Below are 22,960 nucleotides of genomic sequence, written 5' to 3'. Positions count from 1 at the left end.
AATGGACCACTTGGGTACCTGCTCTCCCAACAACTAGATCGCTCATGACACTTCATCAACCGAGTCCCTCTTTCTCGTCCCAATACTATGGGCATGTTGGGACTTGGAGACCTTAGTTGTTTTTAGATCGAAATTACCAGTTGTGCACAATAAGCCATTAGGGGAATCATTTAGAGAGGTCTTCCACTCCCCTTGTCACAAGTCCCCTCCCATGTGATCCTCCTGCATAATACCACCCCCAAGGGCAGGATCAGGTAGTGGCTGCCTTTCCCAGGCCACATGAGAGGAGGTCCATGTTGGGAATTTAGGGATTCATCACAATAGCCTGATGTCCATATGAAACTACCAAGTTTATTTACTACTATAATTGGCAAGGTGAATTTTAGGGATTGCCATCATAAAAATGATCTTATCTAAAATATAAGCAAGCTTATGTGTGGATGAGCCAGTTTCCACTCAGGTTCAATGGGATTATGCCGAATAAAGCAAGAACAAACAATAATAAGCACAAGGGGCACAATAGATAGGCGTTATGATTGGGGAGTATTATTCATTTTAATAGATGCATGAAGGTGGTTGAATGTGCAAAATAAAGTTGGGTCCAAATGTGCTTAGGACTTTTGACAAATACTTCAAGTCTACGCGATCAAATGCTTTGATTGCGTCTAAGGTGATTAAATCTAGGAGGATCTTTCTCCATTTGCAGAGGTATAGTATGTTAAGTACCCTGCCAATACACTCAAGCGTTTGTCGATTTAAAATTAAGCCCATGATCCGCATCTATTAATTTCGGTAAGACACAGGTCACGTGGTTGCTTATAGGTTGGAATGTTGAGCAGTTTTCAAAAGCCCAACATGGGAGTTCTAACTTTGTCAGTGGCAGGAATATCATTGAAAAGGCATGTGAGGGAGTCAAAGTAGTTGGAAGGATAATATCTTAAATAAAATGATAGAGAAACTGTCTGGACTTTAGCCAGCTGGGATCTTATTAATCACATGGAGCATCTCTTTTGCCTCAATCGTGTGTGCTAGTTTAAAGTGGTCATCTTCTCCAAGTGTGGCGAGTTGAACTTGCCTAACGTAATCTTGTTGCTGCTTGGAGATTCAATCCTCAGCTTCAAATAGGGATGTGTTATAATCAGACAGGATTTTAAATTTAGAGTGTTCGTCATCCAGGCCTTTTAATCTTAGAATATCATTTCTCATTTTAAGTTATTGCCATTTGTAAGGTAAGATTCAATTTGCTTTGCTGCTTTTAGCCTAATAAAATTGTCTGGTGCACAGCAATGTTTTAGTTGGTGCCATTGCACCCCTAGCAATTCTCAACCTATGATTAGTTCTGCACAAACCAGAAGGTATATGTTTCTGCTTTAGGCCTGCAAATGGGCTTTAAGGACATCTAGTTGTGATCGTAATGATTTACATTTCAGCACACATAATTTGATCAATTCACCTTTCGGCACCCCACATTGAGTCTAGTGAAACCTCCCTGTTGTCGTTTCGATGAAAGGATTGGGTTATATGCTCTTTAACTTTATCTTCTAGAAGATGGTATTTTAGTTGCATAAAATTCAAATTCCAAATTGTGTGCGAGGCCATCAAGATGTCAGCCAGGAGGTGGTCTCATCTGAATCAATGAATTTTCAATATCCTCTTGCTTCGCATGAAATTTGTGCTTTGAAAAACAAATGAACAGCTTTAGGAAAGATTAGTACCTTAACATGAAGAACTAATGCTCCTAAAATATTTCTCAATAAGTAGGCAACAAAACTGGTTCATTGGATACTCTATTTGGAGGCACTTACTGCAGTTTTGTCTGTCACCAGCGCATCCCAAATGCTAGTCATAGCCTGACGAATGCCGTTGTTTGGGTCAAACTGGTAGCGATAGAGACGTGGAACCAGCTGTGACAAGAAAGGAGCCAGTTGTTCACCAGCCTTTGTTGCAATCACATTGAAACCGAAAGCAGCCCCCTGTTACAAACAGAAAATGTGTTAATACTTATCCGCCTAGTTTTCATTCTCATTGTAGCAGCACTTGAACTTGTAAGGTGATCAATTCATTTACATGCCAGAAAATAGATTACAGTTATACGCAAACAGCCTGGCTAAAATACTAGGTCAGACCACTAACATTATTATACAGGATAAAACCCATTTGTCTCGTCATAGCAGTGGAACCCAATATTTTTCTTTCACCAAATGCGCTCGGAGATAGACTATTTATAAAGTACCCACTACAGTTCAAGGATGTTGCAAATCAAAGTATTTCCGTGAACAAATACATCAACAAGGCCAAAGGCAAAATTCCTTTTGGTCACAGAACTCAGAGGTGACTTGAAGTATCCTTTTTTTTTTCAAAAGTTTTTATTATTTTAAAAACAAATAAACAATACAAACCAAACTAGCAGCATTATTTGCAACAGCCACATGGACATCAATTAATGCACACTACTGCTCCCCCCACTTCCTCCCCCCTCAAGAGCTTGTTTGCGTTTCTCATTCTGTATCTGCTGCATGTGGCCAGGTATCGCTTCCTTCTGAAGCTGAAGAATCCATTATTGTGCCAAACAGTCCTGTTATTAACACTTTCCATGCCATCAGGTTACCCACTTCTTCCTCCCCGCACTTGCTACATGCCTCCTGCCATACTACCGTTTCAGCCTCCGCCCATTTTTGCAAATCCCGCCACCATACCTCAACCCGTGGCTTGTGGCACCGCTTCCAGCCCATGGCAATCCTCCTTTTTGCAAGCACATATGCCAGGTCCCTCAGTTTCCCAACATGTTTAGTATTCTGTGGTCTGGGAAACCCTCCCAACAGGCAGGCCCAGGCCATATCTATGTTGAGCGTGACCCCTTTATCCGCTAATTTTTGTGCCACTTCCCCCCAAAAGCCTTCGATCACTGGGCAAGACCAGAACATGTGTGTCATATCAGCTTCTTCTTTATCGCATTTTGGACATGCTTGTCTTCCTGCATTTACAAACTTAGATATTCTATTCAGGGTCATATAGGCTCTATGCGTTATGTATAGCTGTATTTGTTGCAATCTGACGTTTCTGGAAACCTTCTTGTGGTATCCCATAGCACGCTCCCACATCCCATCGGTCATCTGTGCCCCGACCTCCGCTTCCCAGTCCAGCCTCAAATGCGTCAAATCCTTCCCCACCCGGGTCGTCACCATCTCATACAATCTAGAGATCTCGTGTCCTCCTTCTGATATGTCATATATTGTCCCCATAATGGCGTCTGGCTCCTCCGCCAGTACAGTCTCTGGCCAGGTTTTACTAATAATCTGCACCAGCCTCAGATACGTGACATATTGGCCTCTGTGCAAGCCTGCCTCTTCCCCCAGTTCTTCGAAATCCTTAATGACCCCCTCTTGCCATACATCTCCCAATGTGACCAGCCCGACCGGTTCCCAATAAGTCCTGATTATCATTCTTAGTTGGTTGTCTCCCCCTGCTAAGGCCACTAGCGGCACTTGTGGGGAACACGGGCACGGGTTCTCCATCAGTTGGCATACTCTACGCCACATCTTCCACCCAAGCAACATCATACCCGGGCGTTCTTTCATTTCAAGTCTAGGCAACCAGATAATCTCCTTTAGATAAAATGGAGTGCAGTCCTGTCCAAACAGCCTAAGTTCAGGAGTTACCTCATCAGAAAGCCATTTGGTTACATATTGCAACTGACCAGCTACATAATGGGGCATTAAACTGCCAAATTTCAAGGCCTCTCTATCATAGAAGTTCTGCAGCTTCCATAGCACCACTCTATTTCGAGTGCCATGCCATAGGAAGTCTCTGCACATGCTATTCAGTTTGAGAAAAAACTTTTTGGGTATCAAGTACGGTACATTACTGAAGAAATGTAACAGCCTGGGCAGGACCACCATTTTGATCATCGCCCCCCGTCCCATCATCGCCAGAGGCAACTTCTCCCAAAACTTCATACTTGTTCGGATTTTTCCCACAGCCACCTTATGCAAGTGTTCCTCCTCTACCGTGTGATGCACATCTATTCCGAGGTAGCGGAAGGAATCAACCGCCCATGGTACAGACAACACTGGCAACCGCTCCAGAGGGGCTCCTCTGTAGCTCCCCAATGGGCACATGCTCGATTTTTGGGGGTTCACCGCTATGCCGGACAGTTCTGCATACCTTCCCATAACCTCTAGAATATATTGAAGATTTTCCTCCGGATATTTCAGATATAGTAGCAGATCGTCAGCATACAAGGATATTAGATGTTTCTCTCCCCCTACCTCAATACCTATCATGTCATATTGTTGTCTGAGGTACACTGCCAGGGGCTCCAGGGCTAGAATGTATAACATCGGGGACCAGGGGCACCCTTGTCTGGTGCCCCTACTAAGTTGCCATCTCTCGGATATCACCGATCCTGTGCGCACCCTGGCCAATGGTTCACTGTATAGTAATTTTGCCCACCTAACATAGCCCGGCCCTATCCCGTACTCCCTCAGGGCCTCCAGCAACCATGGCCACCTCACTGAGTCAAAAGCCTTGACTGCATCTAGGGACACTATCGCCATTTCCCCCTCGATCCTGTTCCCCTCTTTAATCACCCGGTGAAGTCGCCTATGGTTGTGGGTTATATTTCTGCTGGGGACATAACCTGTCTGGTCCGGGTGTATCAGTTTGCTAATAACTCTACGCAGCCTATTGGCCAGGACCGCCGTCAATATCTTGCTATCCTGGTTCAACATTGACAAAGGCCTATAGGAGCCGCAGCTATGTCCTGGCTTGTTGGGCTTAGGAAGCGGGACAATTAACGCTTCTCTAAGCGATTCCGGTAGCCGGCCCGTCTCAAAAGACTCATTGAGCATCTCTAGCATGGGGGGGGGGGGGGGGGGGGGGGGGGAGTACTTCCTCTCTATATGTTTTATAAAACTCACCAGGGAATCCGTCCGCGCCCGGGGTCTTATAGGTGGGCAGCTGCTTCACCACCTCCTCCAATTCCTCTAAGGTAATCGGTGCGTCCAGCTCCTCCCTTTCTTCAGCGCTGATCTTAGGTAATTCCATGTCTTTTAGAGTTTCTCTTATCTCCTCTCGATTGTCCCCTCTTCTGTCCTCATATAGTGTCCTATAATAGTCTAAGAATGCCTCGTTGACTCCCTCTTGGGTGTCAACTACCTCCCCATCTTCTCTAGTTATCGTCCTAATCGGGGGCCTAGGGGTTTCGCTCTTATATAACCACGCCAACAAGCGGCCAGTTTTATCCCCACCTGCATGTTGCCTCTCAACATACTTCTTATAGTTGAGGTTGCAGAGCCTTTCCCAAAGCGCTGCACACCGCTGCTGTAGTTCGAGTACAAGTTCCGCATCCCCTCCTGCCCTGTTGCTTTCCCGTTCCAATTCCACTTCAGCTTTCTCTAACTCTGTTAGGACCCCACCCTGTAGGCCTTTTGATTTAGCAATAGCTGCACCCCGCAATACCACCTTAAAGGCTTCCCAGAGCGTGCACGCTGAGTCCACACTGCCTGTGTTTTCCTCAAAGTACTGTGTGATCGCATCCCTGATATCTTCCCTGAAGACCGGGTACCGGAGCGCCTCCGCCCGGAGGCGCCACGTCGGTATCCGCGCTCTGGGGCAGCAGTACTGCCAGCCCAGAACCAGAGGCGAGTGGTCCGACAGGACCCTCGCTTTGTAGTCTATTTGGGTGGTCTCTATCACCACGTCTGGCGTGGCAAAAAAATAATCAAGTCTCGTATGCAGTTGTTGCGGGGCTGAGTAATGCGAGTACTGCGTTTCATTAGGATGTTTCAGCCTCCAAACATCTGCCAGCCCGAAGTCGTCGAGCAGTGTCTGCAATGCCCTGGCAGCTGGGGTGGGCCTCTCAATCTTATCATCAGATCTGTCTACCTTGGGGTTGAGCACAGAGTTAAAATCCCCTCCCCAAATAACCGCTCCTCCCATACACGCGCCCAGATGAGTACACATGGTTCTAAAATATGCCGCAGTATTTTGGTTGGGGGCATATGTATTTATAATGCACACCTCTCTATTCTCCACCAAAGCCTTTAATATGACCAACCTTCCCTCCGTGTCCACCACCTCTTGTGTAAGTCGGAGCGGAACGTGCGGTGCCACCCAGACCAGCACTCCCCTAGCATAAGCAGAATACGGGGAGCCTACTACAGTACCTCTCCACTTCTTCTCCACCAGTTCCAGTTTTTGCCTGGTCAGATGTGTTTCCTGTAACAACGCAATATCAATCTTCTGTCTTTTCAAGTACATTGTGGCTTTGTTTCTCTTTAAGTAACTGTTAAGTCCCCTGACATTCCATGTCAAGATCTTAAGGTCCCCCATAGCTCATGAGTGTCCTCTTCCCTTCCGTGTAGCGAATTCCCTTTGCCCATGTGATACAGATACAGATACAGCTCTCCACCTTTACTTGTGGCTTCTTGTACAAGCTCAAACTGCCCATAACTATGTACACAACAACTTCCCCACTTCCCTCCCCACCCTCCACGAATCCCTTCCCCCACACCACACACCCCAACTTCTGCCCAGCTCCGTTCTCGGAACTCAGGCACCCCCAAATCTAGCCCTGCAAGCACCAAACAATGCCCAGAGCTCAGTAGAGTGAAGTCGCCCTAATGGCCACTTAACTAAGATTACTGTGGGGTAAAGAGATCCGCTCTGCAAGGCTCCCATTAATTCAATAATCATTACAGTGCTCATAACATCTAGTATAACAGTCTGACCTTCTATACTGAAGGCCGCGCAAATGACTATATTCAAGTCCCATGGGACCGTGCCGCGCCATCTTGTGGCACCCTCCTCGTGCATTACTTATCTCTTTCATGCTCCCTCTCCTTCCGAGCTTCAGACTCCTGGGGACATCACTGCGCATCGAGCCATCCCATGGCATCCTCCGGGGTATCAAAAAACAAAGTTTTGTGTTTATGTATAACTTTCAATTTTGCCGGATACAGCAACATGTATTTGTGGCCCGCTTCTCTCAGTCTCCGCTTTACCGACCCAAAGTTCATGCGGCTACGCTGCACAGACAGGGTATAGTCCGGGTAGGCTGTGATGTTTGCCGCTCCTCGTATAATCGTTCCTCCATTGCGGAAGTGTTCCAATATCCTCTCCCGGTAATTAAGAATTTTGGCTATCACCGGCCTAGGCGGGTTTCCTGGCGGCGGCCTCCTTGTTAGAGCCATATGTGCCCGTTCCACCGTGAATCCTTGAGATAGGGCTCCTCCGGGTATCTCTTGCAGTAGCATGGACTTGAACTCTGTGGGATCGTGGCGCTCCAATCCCTCCGGCAGGCCCACGATGCGGATATTGTTTCGTCGGGCGCGTCCTTCAGCCTCCTCCGCTCTGCTCTCCAAGTTGCCCACTCTCTGTATCAGGGCATGCAATTCGGCCCTATGGGAGGCACAATCTGCGGTATTCAGGCTCACTTCCTTCTCAAGGGTCTCCGTGCGCTCCGCCAAGGCCCCGACGTCCTGCCGGAGTAGATTAACTTCCTCCTGCACCTCTCCGACCTTAAGGTCCAGTGCCGTTTTCAGCTCTGTGACGGCTAGTTCGAGTTTGGCTTCCCAGGCCGCCTTTAAGTCTGCAATCGCAGCTAGGACTTCTTGATTAGTGCCCGCTGCCGTCATGCTGCCTGCAGGCGACTTATCCTTGCTCTTAGTATTTTCTTGACCAGGGGACGTCTTAGCGAAGTCGTCCAGGGTGGGCTTCTTCGCCTTCGGCCTCACCGTTCTATTAGACATGACCCAGAGGACCTGTATTCTGCACAAGTGACAAATGCGCACCCAGTAGGCTTCTTTTGCTCGATCACCTTGCGGCCTGCTCCTTCTTTTGGTCCGGACATTGGTCGGCCATTTTGTGTCGTCTTTTGTCTCCGGCGCTCCTTGTCTTTTCCGCACAGAACTCTGCCGCCGTTCCCCCTACACCTTCCAAAATGTTCGCCAAGCGTGGTCCAGTCATTCACACGCCGACATGTGTATTTTCAGCAGTCGTCGGCCCATCGTTGCGCACTTTTACGCCCGGATCATTTCAGGATCTCGGGAGCTCCTCCAGTTCACGTCCTCCTACATGGCCCTCGTAGCCGCGCCCCCGACTTGAAGTATCCTTTTTACGTACAATAGGGGGTACTTTATTCCTCACGATTCATGGCCTCCGACTACCATCTTAATACCTGGCCTCTTGCTTAATTTAATCCAAGAGATCTTCCAGCTGCTGATCCATTATAGTGTGGAATCTGGGTGGATTACAAAAAAATCATAGGCATCTTGTAATTTGTTGCAGAAATAAAGCAGTTTAAATATAATGCATATGGGGCGTGGCCTGGCTGGAGGCTGATGGTAGTGTAATCATTGTGAGCTCCGCATCCCTGTGATGAGAAATCGGCATTAAATCCCTATTTCAACATGACTTGTAGGCAAGAAACTTGGGTTAGCATTGAAAATCCGCGAGCACCCTGCAGATCGGGTTTCCAGGGTCGCTGAGTCGGCAAACGCTTTGAAATCAGTGCAGGCATGGAACCTGGGCACCGAGAGTGGCAGAGGAAAAATGGCAGATGACGGCGGTAATTAAGTACCCCGACATGGAGGCAGCCTGCCATTGCACTTGCATCCTGGTGAACCTGGCGCTGTTGGAGGGGTCGGACGGTGCCAGGATTAACAACCTGCTGCTAAGGTGATACGCCTGGAGTGAAGGGCAGTACAGCGGCCTGTCCAGCAGTCATGGCGGAGTCCCAGGAGTGCGGGGATCCGCGTGGGAAGGTGTGCTAGTGAGCGCGGCCTCACTACTGGAGAAGCGAGCGGCCACCGATATGACCTGGCCCACCCTCAGTGCGGAACAAGTCCTTGTCTCTCCCTGGGGGATAGGCTGAGTAGTGTGGGCTCGCTTTGCTTCTCTTACCAGATCCCTACCTAAGTAATAAATCACAGACAACTTATGTGTATAGAAAAGTTGTAGGCCGTAGGCATTTTATTTTCTTACAGAAAATACAACACAACAAAATAAATACACTCCCATATGCTTTTGGGCACCTTGTGTCCAGTCCCGAAGTTGCCCAAGGGTCCTCCTGAGTCCTTGTTACCCCTGGGCCTTCGTTCCTGGGCACATGCCGCCTACGACATGTCTTGGACCGTGTACCGAAAGAGTACTCAGCGTTCCCTCTTCTGTCTGCTCCTTTTCTTGGACCGTGTACCGAGAGAGTACTTGGGTTACCGGCTCCTGCCTGCACCCCTCTTCTTCCGTTATTCTTTTAGGGTGGGTTGGGTAGCAAACGTTTTTCCTTCACCTTATCCAGGCACTAAGAGCCTACCCGAGAGAGGTGAGCTCTTACCTGGTTTGTGCCGCCTCTCCTTTTCCTGGCTTACTTATACACCCCTGGCCTTTTGTTACTTCTTGGGGGCGGCCGGGTTACCCCCCTGATCCCTTGCTGTTATATTTCGCACCTTCCCAGGTGCTGTTTCCTGCTCTTTCCTGGGCTTTAGTTTCTTGTGGCGCCATTCGGACGCCCCTCCCTACGCTTTCGCGCCGTTTTCCCCCACCCGCGCCTAAACTCCCAGACCCTCTATCGTCCCGCATTTCATGCGGCCCAGGGCCTGGGTCATAGGCTGAGTAGTGTGGGCTCGCTTTGCTTCTCTTACCAGATCCCTACCCAAGTAATAAATCACAGACAACTTATGTGTATGGAAAAGTTGTAGGCCGTAGGCATTTTATTTTCTTACAGAAAATACAACACAACAAAATAAATACACTGCCATATGCTTTTGGGCACCTTGCGTCCAGTCCCAAAGTTGCCCAAGGCTCCTCCTGAGTCCTTGTTATCCCTGGGCCTTCATTCCTGGGCACATGCCGCCACACCTGAGCAGGTGTTCCTTACGCCCGCTCAGGTCCCCCCCCAAAAGCACCCTACCTACAACCCTCGTTCTTGGAGTGCCCTAAAAATGTTGTCGGAAAAAACCCCCATCCCTTTCTTTGATAGGTGTACCCCATCCTGGTGAAACATGTCCGGATTTTTCCCGTGTAAGCCATGTCTTATGAAGTGCAGCCCTGTGATCCTTATCTACTGATTTATTTAGTTTCTTTCTGGCTATTTCGATTGCGTGCCTCTTCTGTGCCCCATACCAGACCCTTCTTGGTATTACTTCGGACATAAAAATCTCGGTTTTCCACCAGCTGCGGGCTATGCTATGCAGCGATTCGCAAATGTTCCTTTGTAATTTACCCCTATTTGTGCTCACCAGGTCGTTCCCTCCGAGATGTATAACTAGGTACTTGGGGGAGGGGGGGTCAGGGGTGCGCTGCTGCCCAGCTTTTCTTTTTCCCTTTGGCAAATGCCCCTTCGAGAAATTCACAAATTATTTCCGTTGACATTTTTTTCACCTCTTTTACACCTGTTTCCACCAACACATCTTTTACATGCTTTTCGTACTGTTTACCCGTTTTGTACGTTAGGGTGTTCCTGTTCAGCTTGTCGATGACCCTTTCCTTTCTCCGTTCTTCTCCCACTTCTTTTGAGTCGACCTTGTGGCCAACCGTGCTTTCCTTTCTAGTGCCTCCAACACGACCCATGCCTTCCGTGGCGTGGGCGTTCTTTCCTTGTTTGGTGTCTGGTGTCAGCTCCCTGAATTTCTCCCACTGAAAGCGAGAGATTGCATCAGCCACCACATTTGCTTCCCCAGCGATATGCCTCGCCTTTATGCATGTATTCATTTTTAAGCTTTCCAGTGTGATTGCCCTCATTAATTCCAACACTATCATGCATGACGCACTTCCTTTGTTTAACACGTGCACCACCGCCATGTTATCTGACCATACTGCCAACTCCTTGTTTCCTAGCTCTTCCCCCCCATGCGCATAACACGACCCATATCGGGAAGAGCTCCAGCAGCGTTATGTTTTTTGTCCATTCCGCCACCTGCCATGTTTTTGGCCACTTGCCTGCACACCATTGTTTCCCCAGTATTGCGCCAAAACCAAGGCCACTGGCTGCATCGGTGAACAACACCCTTTTACCTTCCTCGTTCACCGGTGAGAGCCAGATCACCGACACATTGAAGTATTTCAGAAATTCTGCCCACACTTCCAGATCTCTCTGGATTCCTCTCCCTAGCCTGACTCTGTGGTGCCCCTTGGTAGCACCTCTCGTTTTCAGTTCAATACTTCTCTGGAACACCCTTCCCTGTGGTATGACTCTTCCTGCAAAGTTCAGCTTTCGTGCCAGCGCTTGCAATTCTCTCACTGTCACTTTGTTTTTTCCTTGTAGTTCCTTTATTGTCTTCTGCAGATCCGTCACCTTGTCCTCCGGGATCCGACACCTTCCTTTGTTTGAGTCAATTTCTATTCCTAGAAATTGGATAATCTGCGTTGGGCCCATTGTTTTCTCCTCCGCCAGAGGAAAACCCCACTCGCTTGTTATTTCCGCGAATTTATCCAGGGTTGCCCTGCATAGCTCTGAACCTTTTGGCGCAACAAATAAAAAATCATCCAGGTAATGTACCATCATGGACTCCCTCATCTCTTCTGTTACTGCCCATTGCAAAAATGAACTTACCCTCTCAAAATATGTGCATGAGATGGCGCACCCCATCGGGAGGTATTTGTCGACGAAGTATTCCCCCTCCCAATGCATACATAACCATCTTTGCGATCTGTTGTTGACTGGCAACAGGCGGAATGCCGATTTAATGTCTGCTTTCGCCATCCATGACCCTTTTCCCGCTTTCCTCACCAGTTCTACTGCCTCCTCGAAGTCTGAATATGATACTGTTGCATCGCTCTGGGCGATGCCGTCGTTCACTGAGGCCCCCGGGGGGTAGGATAGGTGGTGTACCAGCCTGTATTCCCCTTTGTCTTTATTCGGCACCAGCCCTAGTGGAGAGCATATACATTCTTCGAATGGTAAGGCCGTAAAGGGGCCCTCTACCATTCCCAGTTCTACCTCTTTCCTGATCTTACTGGTCACTATATCTGTTTTCGGTTGCCGACTTTAGATTCCTAGGAATGTCTTGCGCTCCCTGCCCGGTAAACAGGATGTTAAAACCTTCTCTAAAGCCTTGTCTGATCTGGTCTGCCGTTTCTTGGTCTGGGTATTTCTGGAGCCAACTTTCCATCCTCTCGATTTTTACCGACGTGGCCCCCTTCCCGCCCCAGTTCTTATTTCCGCGTCTCATCGCTTCTGCCGCTTGCAGCTGCGGCCCTTGTGCACTTGGAGCTGCTGTGGTCCCCCTTATATCTCTCGCACTTGTGGCTGAACTTGCACTTCCATCCCCAGCTACAGGGTACCCCCTTTTCAAAACTCCTACATTGTCCAGGTTCTGCTCGTGCTGTCCCCGTGCTCCCACTGCCACCACCCTGTGTTGTCGGGGGCAGGCTGCTCTGCCACCCTCTCTGTGACCCATAATTTCTGCTCTGAAAACTCTGGTCTCCATTTCTGTCGTAGCTGGATTCGTACTTTCTGCTATTGTATCTATAATCCGCTTTGTAATCATTCTGCCAATACTGTCTTCTCTGCTGTCGCCCTGTGCTCCGCTCCTTGGAATCCCATTTCTCCTTCAGCACATTAAATATGTAGAGATTAAAGTTTTCTTCATCCCAACCCATATCCGGAAAGCAGTCCATCTCTTTTCTGAACTCGTGATCATACTCCAGCCATGCGTCACCCCCAAACGCTGTGTGTACCTTCAGCACCCTCTGCTGATACGCTACTAATGCTACCCCGTCCTCCGGGAATTTTTGTAATAGGATTGTAGACATTATGGTGAAAGCTGACATCCAGTTGTCAAAATTCCTTACTACTGGCCCCTTTTTCAGTAAACTTTTCTTGTCCTCCTTCATGTCCTCTAGGGCCACATTCATCCCCCTCTTTTGACAATCTAACAATGTAAAGATATCGATCAATTCCTTCCTCCATATTTTTTCCTTTACTTTGTCATTTATGTACCAAGCCATCGCTTTCATTGACCTGCCCTGTGCATCTTTACCCATGGTTGGCCTGCCATATTTCGTCATGAGTGTCCCCCCATTTTCTGCCGCTGCCACCGTCGGTGCTGCCCCCGGTGGTGTGTCCCCTGCCACTACGTTTGGCCCTGCCGGTGCACCATGTGGTGCCGGGATTATTGGTGCCCCTTGCGGCACCGGGACTACTGGTGCCCCTTGTGGTGCCAGAACCGGGGTTTCCCTGGGTTCTGCCCCTGCCCCCCCTGCCTCTCTCCCTGCTCACCACTCCTCTCCATTTTACCCAAGCCCTTAGATGATCCTTTTCTTCATCATCACTGCTTGCTTCAGTTGAGGAACTCCCCTGCTGCTCCTCCCTGGATCCCTTCCCCCTTCTGCTCTTCTTGCCATTGGTTCTGGGTGACTTACCCGAAACCGTGACGCAATTTTTTAACATTTGTACGATTTTATTCCCCACATTATTATTCACAGTACCTTTATTTTTATCTTTTTTCTTTCTCTTGGTCGGTGCCTCTGTCTGTTCCTCTGATTTCTTCGACTCCGCTCTTCCCCTTTTCTGTCCTTGTGGTACCTCGTCTTCTCCTTCGCTGCTGCTGTGCTCTATGAACAGCAGAGGTGACGTTGCCTTCGCCCTTTCTTCTTTCTGCATTATCTCCAGCACCCATTGTGCCCCGCACCCATTGTGCCCCATATTCCTTCTCTGCCTTCCTCGCCCATTCTGAGAATTCTTGGGCCCTTTTTGCTCTTCCTTTCGCCATCCTTCTCGTCTGAATTCTGTCAGCCACACTCCTCGTTTGACCCCGGCGAAGGTGCTTTGTTCGTTCGCAGCTGGTACTTCTGGGTTGCTCCTGCTCCGGCACCGTTGGGCGACTCGTAGCCACTGCGTTTAGCACGAAATCAGAGAGGTAGAAAAATGCGTGAGCCCGCAAGAGCAAACCTTTTTCCTTCCCCTTATCCAGGCACTAAGTGCCTACCCGAGAGAGGTGAGCTCTTACCTGGTTTGTGCCGCCTCTCCTTTTCCTGGCTTACTTATACACCCCCAGCCTTTTGTTCCTTCTTGGGGGCGGCCGGATTACCCTCCTGACCCCTAGCTGTTATATTTCGCACCTTCCCAGGTGCTGTTTCCTGCCCTTTCCTGGGCTTTTGTTTCTTCTGGCGCTGTTCGGACGCCCCTCCCTACGCTTTCGCGCCGTTTTCCCCCACCCGCGCCTAAACTCCCAGGCCCTTTATCGTCCCGCATTTCATGCGGCCCGGGGGCTGGGTCATTGTAAGGCGGAGTGGCTGGAGCAGCTCCGTTGGGGTCGGCAGCTGGGTGGGCCATGAGGTGGGCTCTGCTGAAGCAACTGTGGAGCCGGGTCGAGAGCCGACGGCCCCAGGGTGCAGGTTGGCAGCGAGGAACGGCTGGCCCTGTGCGTACCTGGAGGAAGAAAAGCTCCATTGGAGGCCTGCGCTCAGAAGCGGAGCGCGTGCAGTGGGGTGCTCCCGGGGGCACAGAGCTACTATGAAGCAATCTGGAGTCGTCTCCAAGTCTGCAGCAGGAACGTGTATGCCAAAATGTGAAGTCACTTGGACTGACTTGGACAGCCCTCATCTTGGAGTCCATTTGGAGCATGCATTGCTATACCAGTAAGAGGTAGCAGGCACCCTGCAGTGGCTGGTGAGGTTGCAGCTGAGAGAGGGGGTGAGAAGTCTTTGGAGATAATAGTGTAACCCCCAGACCACTCCTTATCCATTATGAGAGTGCCGTTACTGGCCTCAGCACAGGGTATATGCTCTGGATCACGCATCTTGCCTTGTAGTCTGTACCAATTTATTAAGCAGAGCCTTGCCTTCCATCTGATGGGCTAGATCTGGGACTTTCCCTCTCCTCTGCTGATGGTGTTGGTGAGAGCACGGCGCATAGAGTAGAGGCTGGGCCTGGATTGAGGGCCCCTGGATGGAGGGGCAGCTTGCTGCATCTAGGGAAGTCCTCTAGGGACCAGAGGTGACGCTGGAACATATCTTCCTCGCGTTATTTGTTAGCTGCAGCGCCTTTCCCCACTTTGCTCTGGCATACATCTCCCATGGGCAGGATGAAATCTGGGAAAGCAAAAGAAAAACCTGCTACCTTAATTAAGGAGATGCTCAAACAGACCTCTGATCCGGTGCCTGCCACAGATGAAGACGCGCAAAAGCCACTAAGGGGAACAGTCTACGCTTGTTCCAAACAATACAGAAGGAAATGGCGTCAACATTGCAAGAATTAAAGATCTTCTTTCAGGACTTAACCCACAATGTGCAGCAAAATGAAACTAGGTAAGAGAAGCTAGAATCTGCCTTCGGCGACCAAGCGAATCTCCAAATTCCAGACGAGGCACAATCTCCTTCTGAACTCTTGGTGAGGGGTCCACTTCTTTAAAACCAAGGACCTCATCTTCCAAAAGTCCAGGGGGCTGCGAAATATGGACTATAGAGTGTCATCTCTTCAACTGTTCCAAGACCTCTCCCAAGGTATGAGCCAACTAAGCAGGCTAATGAGGCCATTGACTGACTGGTTGTCGGAGAAAGGATCTGTTACAGGTGGGGATTTCCGTTCCAAATCGTGTTTCAGTTGGGTGGAGTTCAACATCAATTTGTATGCCTCCGGGATAGATACTAGAGACAGACATGCATTTACCTGAAGCGGGACCTCACAAGCCCCTGGTCTCCCCTTGGTCCCAAGAGTGTTTGAGAAAGAGCATGAGGAGAGACCGACAGAGGCCGTGTTAGATAGAAGAGAGCGGAGCAGAGACTCTGCGGCGCCCACATGACATGTGCCCGTACATGGTTGAGCGAGGAGCGGTTTCAAAGAGTGTTCGGTCGCATATGAGGACTGTCGAATACCCAAGGTTTGGATTAAGTGACAGCCACAGTTGATGTTGGGGCCGAATTGTGCCATTTGATTTACGATTGGGCACAATTCTAGGGGCATTAGGAGTGGATGCCCTCATTCAGGCAATTTGTCCCGATGTTAACCGACACAGGGTTGTTATGGTTTTTATTTTCATGTTTTACTTTCCATACCCAATATCGTTATGTTGGGTGCTATGCAGTGCTGGACTGGTGCATTGAGAGTCGTCTTCCTGTGGGCAGGGGCAACGGCTGGTTTGTGTTACGGGAGGGTTCGCAGACTTGGAATATGGTAGGTATAGGATGGATGTTACTCAATGGGGAGATGATAGTTTGCCGGGAATATTACAATGACAAATGTGAACATTTTTCAATTGATGTCCAGGGGCTTAACTCTCAGAAGAAGCTCTCTAAGCTGGTAGACCTTAAAGCTGGCATTGCTCTACTCCAAGAGACTCACCTGTTACAGCTGGACTGGCAGAGGATGCGTTGTCGTCGGTTCCCGCATCAGTATTTTGCCTCCTCACGCTTCAAAAAAGTAGAGGTTGCTATCCTGAATGCCAGATCCTTACATTTTGATCAAGGGACGGTTGTAGAAGGTGACCAGGGGAGGTACATTGGGCTGAATTTACGGATAGCAGGAAAGGACCTGACCATGGTGTCTATATACGGGCCTATCGAGCAGCAGAACCAGTTCTATGCCTGGCTATTCCCTCGCCTAGCGAAACTCCAACGGGATGAGATAGTGATGGGGGGGGATTTCAATGGTACTGGATGGAGGGTGGGATAGATCTGGCTCAGGAGCACTATTTGACACCTCTAAGGCATTTTCCCTTGTGTACTGCTCCTGAGAAAAAGACTGCATTTTACTTAAAAACGCTTGCCTGATTCAACGCTAGGTCTGTAGCACTGCGAGCTGAGAACTCTTGCTACCACAGTTCCTGCTTCCTGGAGGAGGCGGGACGTTGCAGCCTCATGTGACCAATCACGTGATTATCATCGGGCTTTTTATTCAGACCTAAACCGCCAGAGCGGCGTGTACTGCTCCTGAGAAAAAGACTGCATTTTACTTAAAAACGCTTGCCTGATTCAACGCTAGGTCTGTAGCACTGCGAGCTGAGAACTTTTGCTACCACAGTTCCTGCTTCCTGGAGGAGGCGGGACGTTGCAGCCTTACGTGACCAATCACGTGATTATCATCGGGCTTTTTATTCAGACCTAAACCGCCAGAGCGGCGTGTACTGCTCCTGAGAAAAAGACTGCATTTTACTTAAAAACGCTTGCCTGATTCAACGCTAGGTCTGTAGCACTGCGAGCTGAGAACTCTTGCTACCACAGTTCCTGCTTCCTGGAGGAGGCGGGACGCTGCAGCCTCACAAGACCAATCAGGTGATTATCATCAGGCTTTTTATTCAGACCTAAACCACCCTTGCGGCGTAAAGCCTGGTGGAGACAAGCCCGCTGGCTGTTGTGCGGCTGTTTGGCGCTGGGGTGCCCAAATTGATGCGCAGAGTATTTACTGTTCACCTTGTTGGCCCGGAGAGGTGGAGACCTAACGCTTGACCACATACCCCTGTTATACACCAGTTCTAATGAAATGGCAACATACTCATAGGAACCCACGTGGAGATAAGGGAGCACCGACGATTGCTGTGTGGTTGGAGGCTTTATTTTTAGACTAACCAATACTTCCTTGAAAGACTCACCTGCTCCAATTCGCGTAAGTCTCTCAGCTGATTATCCATCAGCAAACAGCAGTTGAAGTGAGCGGGTCAGTATTCATTGGTTGCCATCTCCCCACGTGAGCAGGTTCACGTGACTACCCGGAGACAAGTCTCCCGAACATCGGCACAAAACCGCAGCAGTGAAATCCCTGCGGAAACCCGACGAAAAGCTAGGTAAGATACCAAGTTTATCTAATTCTGGTGTAAGTATAGTGTCTGACTAAGCTTAATTTCAACTTGACCAAGATGGATAATGTAAAACCTCGTACTAGACTCCAAGAGAAATTGGAAGAAACATTAGCGATGAATGAAAAAGACAGAGCCCAAAAAAGTACTAAACCTCACATAAATAACACGCATATAGAGGAAAAATTAAGACCAACTAAAACTAATGCAAATATCGCACTGAAACACGAGCAAAAAAACAACATTAGCGAGGTAACACAAAAAAACTCGCTTAAGAGAGATGAGATTGTGAACTCCGAAGCACATGGTCCAATCAGGACCTCTACAGATCTGGTTTACCCTTTATCAGTTGAAAGTATAAATCGACAGACCCCATCAGATGCATTTATAGCTCAGGTCAAAGAGGCACCAAAACAAGGAGAAGCGGAGTCCAAATCCTTACAGAAAACAAGAGCAAATGATTCATGCGTTACTCCATCCTTAAAAGAGAGCATCGATTGCAAAACAACAGTGGCAGACAACATATCGCCCCACTCATTCCCTATGTGATAAGAATCCACAGGCTCTCCCTCTCAGGATTGCTCGATTGTCACTGGATATAACAGAAATAGATGCTTTAATGGACTGTCAAGAAAAAAGACAAGAGGTATTCAACGGGAAAGGTTTAACTAACCAAATAAATACCTCTACGCCAAATAACTACAAAGACAGTAAAGCACCAGCATCAGTAAAACCATGTGAGATCGAAGCAAATAGTTACGTGAAAAACCTTAAATCTGAGATTGAGGAATCTATATCGACAAGCATGCACTTAGACCGCTCAAAAGATTTGGTGGAGTCTCCAATGAGAATACCGACCGCAATGTTAGACTTGCAAAATACTCTAATTGCAGTCCTATCAAATGCAATGATCCCATTCTTGAAAATACAGGAGGCAATGGTCGATGCTACAAAAGACCAGGCAACGCTACTAGCGATGATCATGACTAAACAATCCCTCTTTGAATCCCTAACAATTAGCTTACAAGAAAGAATGAAATATGAGGCAGAACCGTCTAGGACCTGGCAAGCACGTTTAGCGGACATGGCAAGAGTGGAACGCATCGAAAAGCAGACCCTAATGGAAACAGTCTCAAATATAACAAAGAAATTAATAGATGAAAAGGCGAAAAAACAGTCACAAATAACACATCTGCCCAAAGTACTAACACAAGAAACACAAACTGAAGGAAAAGACTGCCCAAATAAAAATCACATCGATCAGACAACACAGTATGAGATTCAACCATTAATGATGGAATCAAATTCCCAGTTAAATCCAATCTTAATTGATTATAACGAACCTCCAATGTGCACACCTTTTGACATATTCGACCTTACAAAACGCAAACCAATAGGACAAGACAACTTGATTAGACAAAAATCACAAAAAATTGACAACCAAATCACAAACGGGATCCCGTGCATTTTTGAGAAACATGCAAAGGGTACAAAAAGCAACAAATGACAAATTACCACAATCCAAGCAAACCAGGGCAATGAAACATATAGAGCTTGCAGCTTCAAGTTTGGCACTGGCTAAAACAAGCAGTTCCAAACCAGTTATCCAACTAGACAAACAAAAATCAAAGGAACCATTGGATGATCTGCTAAGTGAAATAAACCTTCACAACAATAAGCAGACATCAAGCCAGGGCACCGATATAAACTGAGACGACAAAAGTTTGAAATGAAATACAGTCTCGGCAAAAGAGCCATCAATAATCGGCGATTCAACAGAAGATATTTCATCTGTCACCAATGATCAAAATGAAGAGTTAATTGTTATCGATGAATATAATGATTCAACATTGTCTTCGACGACATACTCCCAGGAATTGACAGATCAAGGTGGAAATGAATCCCTTAATTATTCAGCGGTTTCAAGTGATGAAACATTGTCATTTACAGAAACGCAACAGAAGCAAAAAAATGATAAGCAGAGTTCCACCCGAGATTCTATTATTATGAGACCGAAGTTTCAGAACCCTTTGTGTACGACGTACGCCTACAGAGTGGCTTTGTCTCAACTATCGCCACATCCAGAAGACTTGGTGACATTAAACAGATCTAACATTCTTCGACTGTTGAAAGCAATTCCGCAACTCGGAGACATTAAAACGAATGACATCGAAGTAATTATCTTTCCGAATAAGAAATTTATGGAGGAAGCCCACATTGACTTCTATTCAGAAGAAACCATGCAACGTGTCTTAGCATCAAACAAGCTACTCAAAAATCTTGGACTCAATATAGAAGAAATATACGTATCCAGATCGATGGCTAGTAAAAAATCTACGAATATTACACTTCTTGATCAAAGGCTGAAAAATGACAAAAAGAACAAGCAAATCCAAGGGAACACCAAAACAAACAACTTGAGTACTCCAACACGTGCAAATAGAGTGGATGAAGTCAATAACTCCAGACAACCAAGGAAAACATATTTATAACAATCAAAGGACAAAGTAAGTGACACACAGAAAATATCCCTAATGTCATGGAATACAAGGGGATATAAACATCTCTTGAAAAATCAATCCACAATGTTAGCAAAAGCGGAAATAATCTGTTTACAAGAGACCTGGCTATCTGAGGAGATCCTGTGCGAGGGATATATAACCTGGTTGAATCCCGCAATACCATTGAAAACAGGCAGAGCGGCTTCAGGAATGTTAATTCTTATGCAAATCAATGTGACATGGTCTATAACTGCAAGAAAGAACATTAATACCTGGTGTCAATATATTACCATTAGCATGCCAGCATATAATCTAGAACAAAATAGAAAGCTAACGACATGCAGAATGGAACACAGAAGTATTTCAATTTTTAACATCTATTGGAATCCTATTGCAATCAACGACAACATTTTCATCGATGCCGTATTTGAAGAAATCGATTCCATCATACAAGCTAATAACCGAAATGAATTTATTATAGCTGGCGACTTCAACATGCATCTCTTTGACAAAGAGGGTAATAAATACTTGTCACACGAAATGTCATCCCAGACAAGGAAATGGATGAAAGAGCTAAGAATTCGCAATATTTCCTTAACTAAACAATCAACGAATGCAAATGGGACACTTTGTCCGACTTGGACAGGAAAAACCTCCACTTCAGTAATTGATTATATATTTGCTTCTGACACCTTACAGCATTCTGTTACTGGAACTAATAACTTCCCTAATGAAGAAAGCGACCATCATCAAATTTCAATTTCATGGCTTGTATACAAAACTAGAAATGAGCACATACATTTACCTGATTTAGAATTATCCAATGGGCTGAATAAACTAAGAATAAGAAATCATCAAGCCAGCGAAATACTTTCAACTTTTCAATTGGCCCCCCAGAAAGAACATGAAAAACTGGACTATCAATGGATTTTTAGAAAAATATACATGTCCACAAACAAAAACAAAGAGTGCTCCCAAAACCTCACATTGCCATCAATATAATCAAAGAATCAAACAAGAAAAGCAAGATCATCAAAAGAGAATAAGGCATTTGAAATTAAAGAACGACCTAGACCTTAAAAAACAGATACACAAGGAAAAACAAATCTATTCTAATTTTTTTAAAAGTAACAAGGCAATGATGAAACAACACGATACAGAAACAATTTTGAAAGCCCTACAAAATAAAAACACAAGAAACTTGTGGTCAATGATGACTGATAAATCCAAACAACAAACTTTAATACAAGAAGTTGAGTCCCATGTTTGGATAAACCATTATCAAGAAGTTTACAACAGCAAAACATCAATTTCGACAACGCCCGGAGTAAACGAAGTGTGTACCTGAAAATTTGATTGGAACATTGAGGATATAACAAACAAGATTAAAGCCTTGAATTCATGATGAGCCCCTGGCCCGGACGGGCTTTCAAATGCAGTCCTCAAAGATACACCAGAATTATGTGCCAAATTTTTCTTTCATTTACTCGAACGTATACCAAAAAGAAAAGAAATTCCCCACACTTGGACAGTCGCAATTCTGATCCCAATTTACAAATCAGGAGACCGAAAGACGCCAGGCAACTATAGACCCATAGCCTTGCTAGACCCATTGGGAAAATTATTTGCAAGCTACCTTCAAAAACAACTGAACATCTGGGCAGCAAAGAACGGAAAACAGGCGAAAAGGGCAAACTGGCTTTGTGACAAAAATTGGAACAAATGTAAACCTACTGTTACTGAATATGATAAAAGTAGAAGCAAGCATCAAAAACCAACAAGTATATGCTTTGTTCATAGACTTGAAAATGGCATTCGATTCAGTAAACAGACAGAAACTCTAGCGTAAATTAACAGCATGGGGTTGTCCCACTTACATCTTAAACCCAATCATTCAACTATATTCAAATACCTCCATTCGAGTTCGACTCACAAATGCTGGAATGGTCATACAAGCAATTCCTACCTGGAATGGGTTGAAGCAAGGCTGTCCGTTAGCTGCGTGTTTATACAATCTATATACCAACGACTTTGAGAAGCAGATTGAAAACACAAAAGCAAATCCCCCAAGAATTAACAACGAAACGATTCAGGCACTAATCTATGCTGATGATATTATTATACTGGATAAAACGATATCAGGACTACAAGAATCTATGAACAAAACCAAAGATTACATGTATATAAATGATCTCCAAATCAATACGTGTAAAACAAAGATCATGAAACTCATCTGTCAGAAGCAGAAAAATCAATATCCTATAAAAATCTTGCATGATAATAAAGAAATTATGATCACAAAGACAATCAAATATCTAGGTGCTCTCATAAAACCTTCTAATAATGAAAAAGAATGGTACGAAAACATTGAAGAAAAGACCAGATCCTTGGCTAGGCAAGGTAGATTCTTTCATCAGAAGTATGGTACATACTCAGTGAAGGCCACAATGCTATTATACAGGCAAAAGGTAGTTCCAATCATAACCTATGGCAGTGAATCCTTAATCAATGGGAAGGTTATTAACTGGTCTGTTCCAGAAGGTCTATATTGGCGACAAACGTTAGCACTCCCCAAATCGTTTCCTATTGCTAGGATCCGTTTTGAATTGGGCTTACAATCGACAGAATCTATAGTCACATGGAAACAGATGGACCTTTATAGAAAAGTCATTTCGGATGATCAGATACCATCACTGGAAATATTAAAAAGAAAAGAACAAGCATTTC

At 46.5% G+C, this 22,960-nt stretch overlaps 1 protein-coding gene across 2 annotated transcripts in view; it reads right to left on the bottom strand.

Moving 5' to 3' along the window:
• ECPAS (Ecm29 proteasome adaptor and scaffold) overlaps positions 1-22,960 on the bottom strand; it is a 3,148,361-nt gene that overhangs the window by 1,084,309 nt on the left and 2,041,092 nt on the right. For both annotated transcript variants that reach the window (XM_069630810.1, XM_069630809.1), the window contains exon 30: positions 1,806-1,973. In XM_069630810.1, coding sequence (XP_069486911.1) covers positions 1,806-1,973 — 168 coding nt within the window. The remainder of the gene's footprint in view (positions 1-1,805; positions 1,974-22,960) is intronic.

This window comes from Ambystoma mexicanum, chromosome 6q (assembly GCF_040938575.1).
Source record: "Ambystoma mexicanum isolate Mex_15411 chromosome 6q, UKY_AmexF1_1, whole genome shotgun sequence".
Lineage (NCBI taxonomy): Eukaryota > Metazoa > Chordata > Amphibia > Caudata > Ambystomatidae > Ambystoma > Ambystoma mexicanum.
This window is presented reverse-complemented; position numbering and strand designations above follow the sequence as displayed.